This window comes from Heterodontus francisci, chromosome 9, assembly GCF_036365525.1.
Source record: "Heterodontus francisci isolate sHetFra1 chromosome 9, sHetFra1.hap1, whole genome shotgun sequence".
In the NCBI taxonomy this organism is placed as follows: Eukaryota; Metazoa; Chordata; class Chondrichthyes; order Heterodontiformes; family Heterodontidae; genus Heterodontus; species Heterodontus francisci.
Genome location: NC_090379.1, coordinates 112,233,500 through 112,252,459, shown reverse-complemented (window position 1 = coordinate 112,252,459; position 18,960 = coordinate 112,233,500). Strand labels below are relative to the sequence as shown.

The following is an 18,960-nucleotide window of genomic DNA, read 5'->3' as shown; positions in this document are numbered from 1 at the left end:
CAAAATCACAGAATTGTTACAACACAGCAGACCATTCGGCCCATCGTGTGTGCACCGGCTCTCCGAGTAAGCAGTTCACTTAGTGTCATTACACTGCCTTCTCCCCATAACCCTGTTCATTCTTTCTTTTCAGATAACTATCTAATTCTCTTTTGAAGGCCTCAGTTGAAAAAGTTTTTCCTGATGCTGCCATGGCTTTTGCCAGTTACTTTAAATCTGTGCCCTCTTGTTCTTGATCCTTTCACAAGTGGGAACAGTTTCTCTCTATCTACTCTGTCCAGACCCCTCATGATTTTGAATATCTCGGTCAAATCTCTTCTGTGTGACACGAATGTAACTTGCTACTTATCAGCCCAAGCATGAATGTTGCCCAGATCTTGCTGCAGGCAGGCACAGACTGCTTTGCTATCTGAGAAGTTGTGAATGGAACTGAATGTTGCAATCATCAGCGAACATTCCCACTTCTGATCTTATAATGGAGAGAAGGTCATTGATGAAGCAGCTGAAGATGGTTGGGTCTAGGATACTACCCTGAGGAACTCCTGTAGTGGTATCCTGGGACTGAGATGATTGGCTTCCAACATCCACAGCCATCTTCCTTTGTGATAGGAGTGACTCCAATGTGTGAAGAGTTTTCCACCGGATCTCCATTGACTTCAGTTTTGCTAAGGCTCTTTGATGCCATACTCGGTCGACTTCAGCTGTTTTGTCCCTATTTTTGGACCAAGGCTGTAATGAGATCTGGAGCTGAGTGATCCTGGTGGAACACAAACTGAGGATCAGTGAGCAGGTTAATGTTGAGTAAGTGCTGCTTGATAGTGCTGTCTACGATACCTTCCATCACTGCTGATGACTGACAGTTGGCTGATTAGAACAGTAATTGGCTAGGTAGGATTTGCCCTGCCTTTGGTAAGTAATTTTCCATATCTTTGGGTAGATGCCACTGTTGTAGGTGTACTGGAACAGCTTGCCTAGAAGTTAATTCTGGAAAACAGGTCTACTGCACTACAACCGGGATGTTGTCTGGACTCAAACCTTTAGCTGTATCAAGTGCCCTCAGCTGTGTTCTAGTCACACCAGCACACATTTCCATTGACGTCAATTGAAATTAAAAAAATCAGGAGAATCTATTGCAGACTGGTGATGCACGATCACCCATTTCACAAACATTGCATTGTCAAGATATGGTCATGGTCATGTCTGTGACTGAACTGGTAATTCTAAGGCCTGGCCTAATAAATCTAACCTTGGCAATTTGTGAATTTGAATGCAGTTTTAAAAAAAAACAACTAAAACCTAGAAATAAAAAACTGGTGTAATTTAAAGTGACCCATGAAAATGTTGGATTCTCATAAAACCCAACCTTCCTTTAAGGGAGGAAATCTGCCATCCACACCTGGTCTGGCGTATATTTTGACTCCAGACACACCAACGTGGTTGACTTTCAATTGCCCTCTGAAGTACCCTAGGAAGGCACTTAGTTGTATTAAACTGCTACAAAGAATAAGAATAAAATTGGACGGCTCATTCAGCTTCAACCCAGGCATCAGATTCAGACACCATGAAGGTGGACCAAGCTCAGCCCCTGTAAAATCCTCCTCATAACCATCTGGTGACAAGTGTCAAAGTGGGAGAGCCAAAATCCTCCATCATCCATCTGATCCACCAGAGGTGGCAGCACAGTGGTGTACAGTCGGGTGGGAGCAGCCCAGGGAGAGTACTCAACAGTAACTCTGGACCTCATGAAATCTCATGGTTTCAGGTCAAACGTGGGTAAGGAAACCTCCTGCTGATTACCATCTACCGCACCCCTTAGCTCATGTATCAGCATTCTTCCGTGTTGAACACCACTTGGAAGAAGCACTGAGGGTGACGAGGGCAAAGTGTACTCTAGGTGGGGGGATTTCAATGCCCATCACCAAGAATGGCTCAGTATTACCACCACTGACCAAGCTGCCTGAGTACTGAAGGACATCAGTGCCAGACTGGTCTTGCACATAGTGAGAGAGCACATGAGGGAAAAATCTATTTCTCAGCCTCACCAATCTATCTGTCTTGAATGCATCTGTCAGTTACAACATTGGTAGGGATGCCCATCGTACAGTCCTTGTGAAGACCATATCCTGTCTTCACAGTGAGGATACCTTTCATTGTGTTGTGTGGAACTTTCTTTGGCCTCCTTATCTCGAGAGACAATGGATAAGCGCCTGGAGGTGGTCAGTGGTTTGTGAAGCAGCACCTGGAGTGGCTATAAAGGCCAATTGTAGAGTGACAGGCTCTTCCACAGGTGCTGCAGAGAAATTTGTTTGTCGGGGCTGTTACACAGTTGGCTCTCCCCTTGCGCCTCTGTCTTTTTTCCTGCCAACTACTAAGTCTCTTCGACTCGCCACACTTTAACCCCGTCTTTATGGCTGCCCGCCAGTGTGGAACTGCCACCATTCTAAATGAGAGATTCAGATCTAGCAGCTCAAATTTGGGCATCCATGAGGCACTTTGGGCCAATCAGCAGCAGAAGGATTTATATTCCATCAGTCTGTAATCTTGTGACATGGCATAGCCCTCAGTTTACCATTACCATCAAGCCAGGTAACCAGTCCTGGTTCAATGAGAAGTGTAGAAGACTATGCCAGGTGTATTTGAAATTAAGGTATCAATCTGGTGAAGCTACAACACAGGACCATATGCATGCTAAACAGCGGAAGCAGCTTGCTATAGACAGTTACCAGCAATCTCGTAACCATCTGATCAAGTCAAAGCTCTGCAGTCTTGCCACAGTCATGAACGGTGCTGGACAACTAAAGAACTAAGTGAGGAGGAAGATGCTGCATGAACATCAGCATCCCTAATGATGATGGAGCCCAGCATGATTGCAAATAACACCACCAATCTGGCCAATTACCACCCCATCAATCTTCTCAATCATCAGCAAAGTGAAGGAAGGTGTCATTGATGGTACCACTTATTCAGCAGTAACCTGCTCATCAATGCTCAGTTTGGGTTCACTCGGCTCCGGACCTCATTACAGCCTTAGTCCATACACGGACAAAACAGCTAGATTCCAGAGGTGAGGTGAGAGTGACTGCCCTTGACATCAAGGCAACATTTGACTGAGTATGACATCAAGGAGCCCAAGCAAAACTGAAGTTAATGAGGATCAAGGAGAAAATGTTCCACTGGTTGGAGTCACACATAGCACAGGAAAATGTTCCACTGGTTGGAGTCACACATAGCACAGGAAAATGTTCCACTGGTTGGAGTCACACATTGCACAGGAAAATGTTCCACTGGTTGGAGTCACACATAGCACAGGAAAATGTTCCACTGGTTGGAGTCACACATTGCACAGGAAAATGTTCCACTGGTTGGAGTCACACATGGCACAAAGGAAGATGTGGGTTGTTTGAGGCCAATCATCTCAGCCCCAGGACATTACTGCAGGAGTACCTCGGGACAGGGGCAGGGGTGTTGGAGCCAACCAGCTACAGCTGCTTCATCAGTGACCTTTCCTCCATCCTTAGGTCAAAAGTGGGGATGTTCGCTGATTGCAGAATGTTATAAAAACATAAAGTACATTAGAAATAGGAGCAGGAGTCGACCATGCAACAGCTCGATCCTGCTCCACCATTCAATAAAATCATGCCTTGATCTTCTACATCAGCTCCACTTTCCCCCCATCTCTTGATTCTCATAGTGCCAAAAATCTATTGATCTTGGTCATGAATATATCCATTGATTGCATCCACAGCTCTCTGGGTCAGGAAATTCCAAAGATTCACAACGCTCTGCCTGAAGAAGTTTCTCCTCATCTGAGTCTTAAATAACCAACCCCTTATCCTGAGGCTGTGAGGTCGAGTTCGAGACTTTCCATCCGGGGAAACAACCTCTCAGCACCTATCCTGTCACACCCTCTAAGAATTTCAATGGGATTACCTCTTTCTTCTACACTCCATAGAGTATAGGCCCATTCTACTCAATTTCTCCTCATAGGACAACCCTCTCATCCCAGGAATCAATCTCATGAAACTAGCATCCCTTGAAGGCAAATATATTCTTTCTTAAGTAAGGGGACTAAAACTGTACAGAGTATTCCGGGTGTGGTCTTATCAAAAGCCTTATACAATTGCTGCAAAACTTTCTCTCTCTAATACTCCAAGCCCCTTGCAATAAAGGCTAATCTATCATTGCTTGCCGTACCTGTGTCTTAACTCACTGTGATTTGTGTACAAGACTCCAAATTGCTCTGGATAACAATTCCGTTCCGTTCCATTCGCAATTCCTCAGATAGTGAAACAGTCTGTGCCCACATGTAACAAGCCCTGGGCAACACTCAGGCTTGGGCTAATAAATGGCAAGTAACATTTGTGCCATGTTAGTGCCAGGCAATGATCATCTCCAACAAAAGAGTAACCATCTCTTGAATTTCAACAGCATTACCATTGTCGAATTTCCCCCATCATCAACGTCCTGGGGAGGAGCTGTGGGGGGTTGCTAGTGGAGGGTCACTATTGACCAGAAACCTAACCAGACCAGCCACATAAATACTGTAGCTACAAGAGCAGATCAGAAGCTGGGTAGTCCGTGGCAACTGACTCATCTCCTGACTCCCAAAGCCTGTCCACCACCTACATGGCACAAGTCAGGAGTGTAATGGATGAGTGCAGCTCCAACAACACTGAAGAAAATTGATGCTATCAAGAACAAACCGGTCTGCTTGATTGGCACAAATATCACCACCTTAAACATCCATGACTGCAGTGTGTGCCATGTACAAGATGCACTGCAATAGTTTGCCAAGGAGCCTCCAGCTATAAGTTCCCTATCAAGTCAGACAACATCTTGACGTGGAACTATATCGCTTTTCCTTCATCGTCCCTGGGTCAAAATCCTGGCAATCCCTACCTAACAGCACTGTGGGAGTACTTTTACACGGACTGCAGCAGTTCAAGCAGGGGGTTCTCCACCACCTTCTCAAGGGAAACTAGAGATGGGCAATATATTTTGGCCGTTCCAGCGACGTCCACAACCCAAGAATGGGTAAATTTAACAAAAAAAACCAAGCAATTACTGAGCGATGGCGTGACGGGGATTGTGTGCGGATTGACCGTGTGCGGCATATCGGTGTGACTGAGACTGAGTGCGGAGTGACGGTGTGTGCATTCCTCTCAGTAGTACTATCCATTCTACAATTTGGCTGGGCTCTCATTTTGAATAAAATTCACCATTGAACACTCTGCCATACAATCCTGAGCTCACATCAAAGAAAAGTGCGCACACACTTCGATGTAATGGAACACCTTTTTTATTTCATTAGTTTGCGGTATTGAAAGTGGTTAGCAGGTTTAACCAAATATTAGAGTGACACAGCAGCTCAACTCCATTTAGCACAAACAAATCTCAGCTGTTGTAACAGCGCAGCTTCTGCTGGGTGCAATTTAAAGTGGAGCACAGCCTAATTTGCATGATTGGTAAATTTTAGTTTTGTGATGTTCGGAGCTGCAAGTAATTAATGCTGCCAGTTGTTAAATCTCTAGCTGGGATGGTGTTAGTCTGAAGCTACAGCATCTCTTTGACAAGGTGACATTAACCTGATGGATTGAGGAGATTCTTGTCATCAGCAGCATAGCATACAGTGAAGATGTTACTCCCACTGGTTTCTAGCCGTGGGCTGAAAGTTGAACATATATATTGCAAGGAGTCCAGAATGCAGTTAAAAACCTTAAGACACCGACAAGTCCACTCAGAGAAGTGCACAGGAATTACTCAGTGAAGATTTCGTGAGTGACATGTCTCCAAGAATTTAAATCCTAGTCCTGTTTCACCCTGTTCAACCAGGGAGGCGGGGGGAGGTGGTTCTTATGTGACTTCCTAGATATTCAATCGTCTCACGACACTAGTTAAGTTCTAACTGTTGAATCAAAAGACTAGAGATACACAGGAGCTTGATGGGCTACACTTGAACCCGCGTTCGCCACCGTGAATACAGCGGCGGGCGCAGAAAATACTCCACAGGGAGAAGATATTTCCTCAAACTGCTTTGTGAAAGGGTCACTGGCAGTGAGACTCCTCCCCCCTGCCCTCCCAGTTTAAACAGCGCTACATCAGCGGCTTATCCACGGCATTGGCGTCTTTTTTGGTCACCTTGTACACATTGATTTCTTTATTTGCAGTTCTGTGAACAACTTCCGAGTTAAAATGCTGCGGGAGGAGCTTCTCGTGGAAATCAATGGCTCCCATGCTCTCACGCATCTTGGAACAGATGTAAATGACAGTGTGTTGGTTGCTGAGATGCTGCAGGGTCTTTATCAGAGCGGGGAAGTCACGGGTACTGTAGACAATATCCGAACCCAAGATGAAGTCGTAGTCTGTCGGAAACTGATCCTGGTTCTCACCCCAACAGAGAGCAGAGATTGTTGAGCGCTGCTGAATGGAAGCGGGGATGTTGTTGGTGATGTTGAACTGTATTTGATTCAGAACGATCGGTTGGTCTGTCAAGGTGACATCTCCACCTGTCAACAGAATTTTAAATAGTAATAAAGCGTCTCCACATCGCTTCCCTTTGGCTGGAATCTGAAAATGGGAAATGTGGGCATAAGGGATTCCGGGGCAGAGCAGATTAACACAGCAAAAGTAAAGTGCTGAACTTTCGCAGGACTGAAAGACAACCGAAACAGTGGGGAGGCAGCAAGTTAGATCTTTAAGACATAACAGTGGTGGAATCATGAAATATTAAAGGCTTGCCAAATGGTTAGCCTCGGATCTTGGTTATGGCGGGATGCGGGGAGTAATGTGCGTTGTGGATCTGTGCTGGGAATTGCATTGTTTTCCACTTATCATTTATTTATGGTTTGGACACAAATAGGAACGATGTTGGAGGTTTGCTGCTGATAAATGAGGGGGCACAGGAAACTGAGGAGAATGTGGGTGATCACTGGTAGATGTAGGCAAGGGGGAGAGGGCATAAAAGAAGCAGTTACAGTTCGGTGCAAAGAATTGTGAAGTATACTTTCCAATAAAGATCAAATCAGTAGTATCCTTAACAGAGTGGGGACAAAGATTGAGGAGGGCAGATATATAGATCTCTGACATTGGGAGTGCTGAGGTAAAAGGCAAATGGGATCCTGGATTTTATTACATAGGAATATTGTGTATAAAAGGAATTGACGTCGAATCTGTGCAAGATGTGGTTTCTTTCCGTCATCAATATCGTATTCAGTTCTGCTCAACACACTTCAGAAGGGACAGACATGCATTGGAGAGGTTACAGAGAACAGAAACAGGAATGATCCCAAGTGTACTGGAGATGAGCTATGAATAAAGGTTAAGCCCTGTTGTGCACAGAGAGACAGGTTAAAGAACAACCTTGTTTAGGGATACAAAGTGCTAGATCACATAGATAGGATGAACTCACAATATTACCTCAAATTAAATTGGACTAGAAATGTAACCAGCTACATATTGAAATTAGTAACATTGTCTGTCTCCACCCCTGTCTCAGCCCTCAGCTACTGAAACCCTCATCCACACCCTTGTCACCTCCACACTACACTTGTCCAATGCTCTTCTGGCCAGCATTCCCCCTTTTACCTTCCGCTCATCCAAAACTCTGTTACCTATATCCTATTCCACACCAAGTACTACTCACCTATCACATTAGCATCGTGGCTACATCACTAGATTGTTAATCTAGAGATTTAGACTAAAAATCCAGGAACTCCAGAGGATGTGAGTTCAATTCTTATGGCAGCTTGAGAATTTGAATTCAGTTTAAAAGGTGTGGATATTGACTTTATGCAATAGTGTGAATTAGCAGTCGATTTCACTTCTCTCAGTTTTTATTTCCAGCTCTTGGTCACTATCATCCCTTTTTAGGTATGGCACAAAGTCAAGGAGCTGTCAGATTGTCAGAACCCATCTACTTCAATAATGTCATTTAGGGAAGGAAATCTACCGTCCTTACCCAGTCTGATCTATATGTGACTCCAGTGGCCCAGCAAGTCCCACAGTTATATCAAAACCCTAGAAAGGAAAACAAGGCTAAAACTGGGCAGTTAACTTGGCTGTGAATTAGGTGTCGAATCAGGACACCAAAAAGGCACACATAGCTCAGTCAACCCCGCAAAATCCTCCTCAATAATATAGAAACATCACATAGAACATTTACAACACAGAAGGCCATTCAGTCCACCATGTCTGTGCCAGCCGAAAAAGGGCTCTCCAGCCTAATCCCGCTTTCCAGCTCTTGGTCCATAGCCCTATCGGCTACGGCACTTCAAATGCATATCCAAGTATTTTTTTAAAATGCGATGAGATGTTCTGCCTCTGCCACCCTTTCAGGCAGTGAGTACCAGACCCCACCACCATCTGGGTGAAAAACATTACTCCTCAACTCCCCTCCAATCCAAGGTACCTCTGTTCCTCTACACTTCTCAGTATCCTACCATTTATTGTGAATTCCCTTGCCTTGTTTGTCCTCACCAAATGCTTATCTCAAACTTCTCTAGATTAAATTCCATTGACGCACTTCTGCCCACCTGACCAGTCCACTGATATCTTCCTGCAGTCACCAGCTTTCTTTCTCATCATCAACCACACAGCCAATTTTCATATCATCTGAAAACTTCATAATCACACCCCCTGCATTTAAGTCTAAATCACTGATACATAACATGAACAGCAAGGGTCCCAGTACAGATCTCCGTGAAACCCCACTGGAAACAACCTTCTAGTCACAAAAACACCCATTGACCATTACACTTTGCTTCCTGCAGCCTAGCCAATTTTGGATCCAATATGCCACTTTCCCTTGGATCCCATGAGCTTTTAATTTACTTGAACATTCTGCCATGTGGAACCTTGTCAAAAGCCTTGTTAAAATCCATGTATTTACATCAAACATGCTACCCTCAATGACCCTTCTTGTTACTTTCTTGTTACCTTCTCAAAAAGTTGAGTTAAGGTTGTCAGACTTTTCCTTAACAAATCCATGCTGACTGACCTTGATTAATACAGGCATTTCGAAATGATAATCTATACTCTCTCAGAACGATTTCCAATAATTCGCCCACCACTGAGGTTAAGCTGACTGGCTTGTAATTACTCCATCTATCCCTTGCTTTTTAAATAACAGTACTACATTATCAGTCCTCCCTCCAGTCCTCCGGCATCACTCCTGCAGCCAGAGAGGCTTGGAAAATGATGGTCAAAACCTGCACAATTTCTTCCCTTGCTGCTCTTAGCAGCCTGGGATTCATTTCACCTGAGCCTGGTGACTTATCTGCTGTCAACACTTTAAGATTTCCTCTCTCACTATGTTTATCCCATCCAATATTTCACACTCCTCATCCTTAACTACAGTGTCTGCTTTGTCCTCCTATTTTGTAAAAACAGGCGCAAAGTATTCATCAAGAACCACGCCCGTGTCTATGCCTCCACCCATAAGTTACCTTTCTTGTTCTCTGATTGGCCCTAGCCTTTTTTTTGTTATCCTCTAGCTCTTTCTTTATTTATAAAACATCTTGGAATTTTACTTGCCAAATTGAATTCAGTTTAAAAAAATACAAAAATAGGAAGATGGTTTTGGAAAAAAGAGTAGTCTTGACTTTGTGCAATAATGTAAATTGGGTGATACTGTGGTTGGCAGCCCATTTTACACCCGGGGACCGGTGACAAAGTTGTCGCACAGAGTCTTTGCATTCTTTGTTAAAGAAATCTAAGTGCTAGTAACATCTAATGGTGGAACATTGGTATAACAACAACCCTTGGCTTTTATTCTACAGGCATGCTTACTATTTCATGGTATCTAATTTGACCACTAGTTAGGTGCTGGGCACATGACTGGAGTTAACAAAGACTCAAAAATATTATTAAAAGCTACAGCTTCCCAGTTCAGTGTTGGATCAGCATTCAAGATGATATGGAAATATCACATTGAAAGTAGCTAACCCATTTCTAACATGGATCTAGTCCTCTGTTCAGCAGCTAAAGGAGAAATATGTTCAAATGCTTTACTTTTACATTTACTGGAGTTTTTTCAGGTCAGTAGTGGCACAATTGAGATCTCATGCTCTCAGTGTTCGGATTTGGTTCATAATGGTAGGTGTCTGATAAGGTGTAGCTTTTTTGAGGAATTATTTTTATTACCTGAGGGCAGGGTACAATGTTTTGGAAGGATATCTTTGAAACAGTGAGTGCTTATGCTAACAAGATCAAAACAGAAGCCAAGAACTGTCATTGGAAAGCACCTCAAGAGAAAAACAAAGACTGAAACAGTCATTTATATAACTGGGAATTTATTCACCCCAATGAATAGTACTTACCAGGGAGATTAACATGGTGGACATGACATTAGAAGAAGTGATCAAAAAGATATAAAGACATTTAAGATAGAAAGGGGTGCAGAAATAAGAACATACAAAATAGGAGCAGGAGTAGGCCATTCAGCCCTTCGAGCCTGCTCCGGCATTCAATGAGATCATGGCCGATCTACTTCAACATCATTTTCCTGCACAATCCAGGTATCCCTTGATGTTTTTAATATGTAGAAATCTATCGATCTCAGTCTTGAACATACTCAATGACTGAGCCTCCACAGCCCTCTGGGGCAGAGAATTCCAAAGATTCACCACCCTCTGAGTGAAGAAATTCCTCCTCATCTCAGTCTTAAAGACCTTCTCCTTATTCTGAGACTTTGACCCCTGGTTCTAGGCTCACAGCCAGGGGAAACATCCTTTCTGCATCAACTCTGATGAGCCCTGTAAGGATTTTGTATGTTTGAATGAGATCACCTCTCATTCTTCTAAACATCCAGAGAATAAAGGCCCAGTCTATTTAATCTTTCTTTACAGGACAATCCCTCCATCCCAGGAATTAATTTGGGGAACCTTCATTGCACTCCGTCTATCTTTCCTTAGGTAAGGAGACCAAAACTGCATACTCCAGGTGTGGTCTCACCAAGGCTCTATATAATTGTAAGACAACATTACTCCTATACTCAAATTCTCTTGTAATAAAGGCCAACATACCATTTGCCTTCTTAATTGCTTGCTGTACCTGCATGTTAGTTTTCAGTGACTCATGAACAAGGACACCCAAGTCCCTTTGAAATTCAAGACTTCTCACCATTTGAGAAATACTTTGTATTTCTGTTTTTCCTACCAAATTGGGTAACCTTACATTTCTCCACATTGTATTCCATCTGCCAAATTTGAGGACAACCTCAAACTGAGAGGCGTAGTTAATACAGAAAAGGACAAAATACAGGAAGATATTTACAAACTTGCATAATGGGTATGTAATTGGCAGATGCACTTCATTATAGATATGTGTGAGGGGGTACATTTTGGTAGGATGAATAAGGAGGCCACATATTCCCTGGAAAATAAGATTTTAAATGAGGTAGGGGAGCATAGGGATCTGGGGGTACAGATTAAAGGCCGGCTACCCGACCCGAACCCGACGGGACCCTGTCGGGTTCGGGTCGGGTCGGGTCGCACTTCCGGACCCAGCATTCGGGCTCGGGTCGGGCCAGATTGGTCATGCTCCATCACAACCTCAGGTAAGTGGCTCCACTTTTAATTTAATTTTTGGACTTGAAATGTGGTTTTGTTACAGTTATTGTAAGTTTGTGCAGATAAGCAACAAAGTGAAAAACGGAAGGTAAAGTACCAGCTCTGTCCACTTTAAGGTACTGTATTGTCTTTTTATTTCACCAGTGATGCGAATGTATTGTACCAGATTTAATTTTATGTGGATGTGTCCTTGGTACAATGCAACTCTACAATTTTTTTTATTATATAAGATTATTGTATGATGGATTTCTAATTTTATTAACTGATGGGTCAGGTCGGGTCGGGCACGGGAAAAAATGGAAGGACTCAGGCTGGGTCCGGCTCGGGTCGGATGTGGTTCTGTTGGGCTCGGGTCGGGTTTAATTTGCAGACCTGAGCTGACCTTTAGTACAGATGCACAAATCACTAAAATAGTGACACAAGTTAATAAGGGCGTTAAAAAAAGCAAACAATGCACTGGGGATCATTTTTAGCAGGATAGAATTGAAAAGCAGAGAAGTTACATTAAACCTGTTTAGAACCTTGGTTGGACCACACTTGGATTACACTGAACAGTTCTGGTCTCATTATAAAAAGGATGTAGAGTGCAAAAAAGATTCACAAGGATGATACCAGAACTGAGAGGTTATACCTATCAGGAAAGATTGAACAGGCTGAAAAGAGAAGACTAAGGGGGTGACTTGATGGAGGGCTTTAAAATTATGAAAGAGTTTGATAAGGTAGACATAGAGAAGATGTTTCTACTTGTGTGGGAATCTAGACTAAGGGCCATAAATACAACATAGTCACTGTTAAATCCAATAGGGAATTCAGGAGAAATTTCTTTAACCCAGTCAATAGTTAGAACGTGGAACTTGCTACCACAGGAGTAGTTGAGTTGACTAACAAAGTTAATTTCAGCGGAAGCTCGGCAAACATGAGGGAGAAAAGGATAGATGGGGTTAGAGGAAGAAGGGTGGGAAGAGGCTTGTGTGGAGCATAAACACTGGCAAGAACTTGTTGATCCGAATGGCCTGTTACTGTGCTGTAACTATTATGTAATGCTACGTGGTCCTTTTCTCTACCTGACCCATCCTGCTCCATTATAGTCCGTTGCTCTCCCTCACACCTATAAAGTAGCTTGGAGTCTTTAACTCACCTAGCAGGATGGCAAGAATCCCCACAATCCCAGTGCCCGATCCCAATTCAATCACCTTCTTCCCAGAAAAACTGATCTTTTCTTGCTCAAAGTACCGGCACAGAACAAGGCCCTGAAAAACATGTTGCATTAACATTAGAATTAGTTCACCTACAACTTTTCACAAAAGGGTACAAACCTAGCATATGTTGCCAGGGTGGGTATAAACCAGTACATGGCGCCGAGAAGGATACAAATACAGCACATGGATCCAAGGACAGTACAAATCCAGTACATGGTGCCAAGGAAGGCATACATATAGCACATGATGCCAAGGAGGGTATAAACCCAGAACATAGATCCAGAGAGGGTACAAACCCAGCACGTGGATCTAAGAGGGTTTAAACCAGGACATGGATTTAGGGAGGATGCAAACACAGTACCTGGTGTAAGGAGGGTATAGTCCCACATGATGCCATGAAGGTTACAAGACTAGCACATTGTGCCATAAAGGGTACAAAGTCATTGTGTTATTCCAGGAATGGTACAAGTCCAGAATGTGGTGCCAGGGAGGCTACATCCAGTACATGGCGCAAGGAGAGTGCAAACGCAATACATGGTATCGGGAAGCGTGCAAACCCATAACATGGTGTCAGGGACTGTAGAAATCTAGTGCATGGTGTTAAAGAAGGTATAACCCCAGGAAAAGAAAGCTAAATTTATACAGTGCCGTTCACAAACTCAGGATGCCCCAAAGCTCTTTACAACCAATTTCTTTTTCCAATGGTGCCAAGGAGAGTAAGAACCCAGTATATGGTGCCAGGGAGGCAGCAAACAGAGTATATGGTGCCCAGTAGGATATAAATCTAGCATATGATGCCAAGGATGGTATGAACACTGCAAATTAATCCAAAGAGGGTGTTAATCCAGTTCATGATGTTAAGGGTACAAAACAAGGACATGGTGGCAGGGAGGGTATACATCTTGTATATGTGCCATGAAACACAATAGGTGGTGCCAGGGAGGATGCTAATCCAGTCCAGGAGGCGGGGTACAAACCCAATAGATGGTGCCCAGGAGGCTTCAAACTTAATACATGGTGCCTAGGAGGATAGAAACCCAATCCACGGTGCCCAGGAAGCTTCAAACCCAACACATGGCGCCCAGGAGGCTATTAGCTTGTACATGGTGCCTAGGAAGGTGTGATATTGACTCAAGCACATGAAGGGAGGTTGGTGAAGGAGAGCTGTCCCCAGTCTACCTTCACTCAGTGCAGTGAGTCTGTATTTTCAACAAACGTTTAAAAGGGAGCTGGACGAGACTGATATCACTGCTTACAAATAGTTGGTGGGATTGTAAGAATATGAACTATGTTCCGATTAATTTATCCATGCACATGTATCATTGAAGTGTATTTTGAAATCTTGCTGCCATATTTTATACATCATTTTTTTATACTGTTAAACGTAAACTCTAATTCGGTTGACGCCTACGAATACACGACATGCCCATGCTAGCATGCATATGCGATACGCACATGCAAATAGAGACTGAAAAGAGCAGAAGAAAAATAAAGTGGAAAGGTTTGAGGCAATATCTGAAGAGTTTGTTACAGTTCTTCAAGCTCACTGTGGAGTCCTTTTGTAGGTTGAGCTTGCTTTTTGTTCGGGCCCAGTATTCTTCTTAAACCTTGTTCACTGTCGGAGACTTTTCTCTCTTGGGGTTCATGTGGCTTCAGTGGGTTTCAGTTCCGTGAGAAAGAGAAGGGAGCAGACAGGAGGAGAGGTGGTCTTTTCCAGTCCAGGAGCAAAGAGTTTTCAGCCAGTTCCAACACTGTCTCTACAATTTAAAACTCCCCAAGTTGGCCAGCGGTGGTGGTCACGTGACCGACTGGTTTAACCAGGTCTGTTCTGGCAATTGGGAGCAGGGGATAGCGCCTTTGTTCCAACACTGTCTGCTAATATGCAAAAATGTCTTTCTGGCCAGGGGCCTGGCAATTCCTTGTAACAGGCCTTCTCTTCTTCCCAGCAAGAATTTGAAATTTAATGTCCACGTGGTGAAATTAATGTGCCTCATTCTTGGCAGCTGGGAGCCTACATGACTCCTCCACATCCAGGGGAATGAAATGCAATTTGAAAAAAGGAGCATTTCATTAAAAGGGTTGAGAGAAAAATAAGATACAGAAAATCATGCATTTCGCTCATTCATTTCCATTCATTCATGAATCCTAAAACTTACTAAAACTGTCTTTTCTTGGTGCCAGTGCTGCTTTAATTGTCCCCTTTTTGGCATCCCAGTATACATGTGGTTCTTTGGGGCAGTTTTTCTTCAGTTTGCCCATTGCCATGACTGCCTGGGGTCTTTGTTCCTGCTGAGGTAATTTTTTTTCAGGAGTGTTAGTAGTGGACAAGTCTATCCTGAACTCTCTTTCCCCTTTGTTCTCTGGGAGACTCCTGCCTGCAGGTATTGGTGCAGACTCAACTATATTTCCCATGTGGTACTTCAACTAGGTGAGGCATCACCCTCATGGTTTCTCTGCCCCCTAGAGGTCTTCCTTTGCCTCTGCAGGTTCCTGTAAATGCTGTTAGCAACTCTGGTGGGGTGCTTCTAGTGTCTGAATTTACATAGGAGGATGTGGAGTCTAACTTATCATGTGGGTTGGCTGACCGGGCAGTAGGGGTTTTCATCTGGGATTCCTCCCGGACTTTCTTTAACCTGTCGTCTTGATCACTTTTTTCACCTTCTCTTTCTAAACTTTTGCCAGCCGTGTGCCTGCCTGTCCCTTTTTGTTCTCGGCAGGGGTCCCTTACAGTTCACCAGCCCTCTGCTGGAGGGTCCTCCTAACACCAGTATAGGACTTAGGGGTGCAGGTTTCACTGTAGGTTGGGGTTTCCCCTCAACTTGGCACATATGGCAACTTTTGCAGTACTCCACCACATCTTTGTGGTGTTTTGGCCAGTCAAACTGCTTTCTTATGTGGGCTTTGGTCTTTTGTATACCGGCATGTGTAGTCTCATCGGCCCTTCTTAATATTTCTCTCCGATACCTCTGCGGCACCACTAACTGGTGAACTACTGTCCACCCCTTGCTCTCAGGTCTGTGATGAGAACTCCATTTCCTCATCAGTACCTCATTCTTTAAATAGTAGCAATCAGCGACTCCCTCTGCTTCACTTTCAGACAGGGCAGCCTGTGCTAACTCTTGCAATACTGGGTCGGCTCGCTGAGCCTCAGCTTGGGAAAATCCACTTAATTCATACCTTGGGTCTCCTAACTTTCCAAAGAACGTCTCGGACAGGCAGACCTCATGGTCATCTGCCTGCAGTGCCAATGCTGTCTCCTCTGGGGGAGCTGGTTTGATGATGGCCTGATCCACTACACATTCAGGGAAAGTGCAGGGGCCCGTCTCCTGCCACTGACCTGTCTCTCTGACCTCCTGCGGTCTTTCTTTCACTACTGGGAGGGCTACCACCTTCACCCCTGCCAGATCATTACCTAGGAGCAGGTCAACCCCATCCACAGGTAAACTAGGGGCAATCCTTACCGTCACCGGTCCCAAAACTAGGTCGCACTCCAGGTGCACCTGGTGTACAGGTACAAGCATACACTGCCCTCCAATACCATTCACCACCATTTTGGTGTTCACTGCACTCTCTGTTTCAGGCCTTTTCCCAGTAAAAGGGATATAGTGTCCCTTGTGTCCCTGAGAATCACTATGGGCTTGCTGGCCCCACTCGAGGGGTAGAGGGTTACTGTCTCTTCAAACACAAAACCTTGTTAACCTTCAGGTATCCTATTAGCTTTGCCTGCACTGGCTGTAGTAAGCTTCCTGGGTTGCACTCTTACTCCAGTTAAAGCCACAGCTTGTTCTGCTGTGCTTTCCATCAGGGTCCCTTCTTCACTGAGTGAGTGTGCCCTGATTAACCCTACCGGTTTTCCCTTTAGTTTCCAGCAGTCAGCTTTTAAATGGCCTGCTTTATTACAATGGAAGTACACAGGCTTCTGGGTCTCACTCTTGCTCACATCACCTTCCTTTTTGGCTGGAAGAGGGCCCCCTGTGTCTCCTGCCTTCCTTTTTCTCCCAGGACTGCTTGGGCTCCTATCACCTCCCCAACCCTTTGTCCTTTTCGGATTTGTGAGGGTGATTAGGAAAGGTTCTCCCCGGGAAACCGACTTATAAATTAAAGCAAACTCATCAGCCAGAACGGCCGCTTCCCAGGCTCTCTGAACCCGCTGCTCCTCTACATGGGTCTTGATGGAGGGTGGGAGAGAGTGGTTAAATTCCTCTAACAGAACTACTTCCCTGAGATTCTCATAGCTGAGCTGTACTTTAAGAGCCCTCAGCCACTGGTCAAAAGCCAGCTGCTTACTTCTTTCAAACTCCAGATAAGTTTGATTAGCTTGCTTCTTGAGGGTTCTAAACTTTTGGCGATATGCTTCAGGTACTAATTCATATGCCCCGAGGATAGCATTTTTGGTCAGTTCATAATTTGATGAACTCTCACTGTCTGATAATATGCAAAAATGTCTTTCCGGCCAGGGGCCTAGCAATTCCTTGTAACAGGCCTTCTCTTCTTCCCAGCAAGAATTTGAAATTTAATGCTCATGTGACGAAATTAATGTGTCTCATTCTTGGCAGGTGGTGGCCTGCATGATAATACATTAGTCTTTTATACACTTGAGTTGTTATATATTTATATATATATAATATTCTACATCCTAGTTGTTATATGAACTAGCTTTTAGTTTAATATTAGTTTTGAGATTATGTAACTTACCACCTCACTTTTGTCATGGTTGAAAACATTATTTACCTTTAGTAATTTCATTTGTAAGACAGCAAGAGATGTGCAGACCTTTTCCTGGAAACCACGTGATCTCCTCAGGGTTTGGATTCCTGGAAATCTTGTGCTCTTCTCAGTGACTGTGATAAGCAGGATTCCTGGAAATCACTAATTCCTATAACACGTGATCCCTTATCTTTCGAGAACAAAGGGACGGTGTAACGGATAGCACTTTACAAAATCAATGAGGAAGTGATCACACGTACCTGAGCCCAATCAAAAGAACTGGGGAGGGTAGTCCAGTTAAGGGTGGAAACCTCCAAGAAAGGGTTAAAGGAAAAACTATGCCCAGCAGCCTTTGGCACACAGCTTTACAGAAGAAGTAAGACCCAGAACTGACGTTGACCTGTGTCTGAGCTGCTCCAGAAAGCAAAGGCCATGCGTGACTTGTAAATTATTGCCTGGTTGTTAAGTATCATTTTGTTACTTATAAATCCTCTTAATTTGTTGCAACGGATCTACTGTTTACCAACTGGTTTGTCTTGTCCAAGAACCTAAATAAGGTTCAGAATTGCTCAGAAGCTTTACAGGATGTTGGGTGATGCACCTCATGGTCACTGTTAACTCCTGGAACTTGTTTGTAGTTCCCTTCTGAGATTGGAAAAAAATACCCCAGAATTCTCTCTTTTTAGCCTAAGATCGGGTATCTGAGTAATTTGAGACATGAGGTGTGGTAAGTGTAGTATGTGCGAGGAACAGGTGACTTTGCAGATATGTTTCCCAAAGCTCTCCACCACTGGGGGTTTTCCTCACCTCATGTCTGGGTCTGCTGTAGGCTAATTATTAGAGATTGATTACTTTGATTAGTCAACAACTCCATTATCATTGTATCATACGATTACCAGGATGGTAGAAAGCGAATTAGGTAAACTGTAGACTTTCGATCTACCGGCTCCTATCTTTCTATGTATGTTCATATGGAAACTCATTGCATCAAATAAAGTTTCCTCAACATGGGGGGAGGTGGGGAAGAGGTTGGGTGTTTGTAGAAGAAAGCAGAGGCTACAGACTTGCTTTTCATCTATCAGATCAACATATTTATATTAAACTTTGGACTTACAGCTTCCCAGATTATTGCTGATATCCCAAGGTTACTGCTGAAATCCCGAGTGATCTTCAAAGGGTGCCCGCAAAACTGATAGCGACTTTCTAGTTTGGAAATGTCCTCCTTCTTTTCCTGCTGTGCTTGCATTGTCCTCTCTGAACTCACTCGACACTGCTCTGATCCTGGTTGACTTGCTCCAATCTACAGTCCAGACGTGAGACTGTCTCTGTGTGTGCAGTCCGCTTATTCTACAGTAGATGAAGCAATAGAAAGTCTGATCTGGAAACAACATAAACTTTATTTAATTTGTCTCCTTCTCTCACCAACAAGTTTGGTAATGACACATTAACACAATATTCAAGAGTTTTGAAGGGAGCCTCATTATTAA

At 43.9% G+C, this 18,960-nt stretch overlaps 1 protein-coding gene across 1 annotated transcript; it reads right to left on the bottom strand.

Annotated features, from left to right (window-relative positions):
• Positions 1 to 5,296: 5,296 nt before the first annotated feature.
• Positions 5,297 to 18,719, bottom strand: LOC137373399 (EEF1A lysine methyltransferase 3-like). Its single transcript, XM_068038216.1, has 3 exons — positions 18,588 to 18,719; positions 12,706 to 12,817; positions 5,297 to 6,506 (listed from the first exon to the last, which is right to left on the bottom strand). Exons 1-3 carry the CDS (start codon positions 18,717 to 18,719, stop codon positions 6,094 to 6,096), a joined length of 657 nt encoding a protein of 218 aa, XP_067894317.1. The 3' UTR covers positions 5,297 to 6,093.
• Between the last annotated feature and the right edge of the window lie 241 nt (positions 18,720 to 18,960).

What these genes read in the sequence shown, in the direction of transcription:
- LOC137373399 (XM_068038216.1), bottom strand. Translation starts at nt 18,719, where the DNA reads ATGCAAGCACAGCAGGAAAAGAAGGAGGACATTTCCAAACTAGAAAGT. An exon ending in CAGCAATAATCTGGGAAGCT is followed by an intron (nt 12,818 to 18,587) that starts GTAAGTCCAAAG and finishes CATGTTTTTCAG; the next exon opens with GGCCTTGTTCTGTGCCGGTA. An exon ending in GATTCTTGCCATCCTGCTAG is followed by an intron (nt 6,507 to 12,705) that starts GTGAGTTAAAGA and finishes TTCTGTTGACAG; the next exon opens with GTGGAGATGTCACCTTGACA.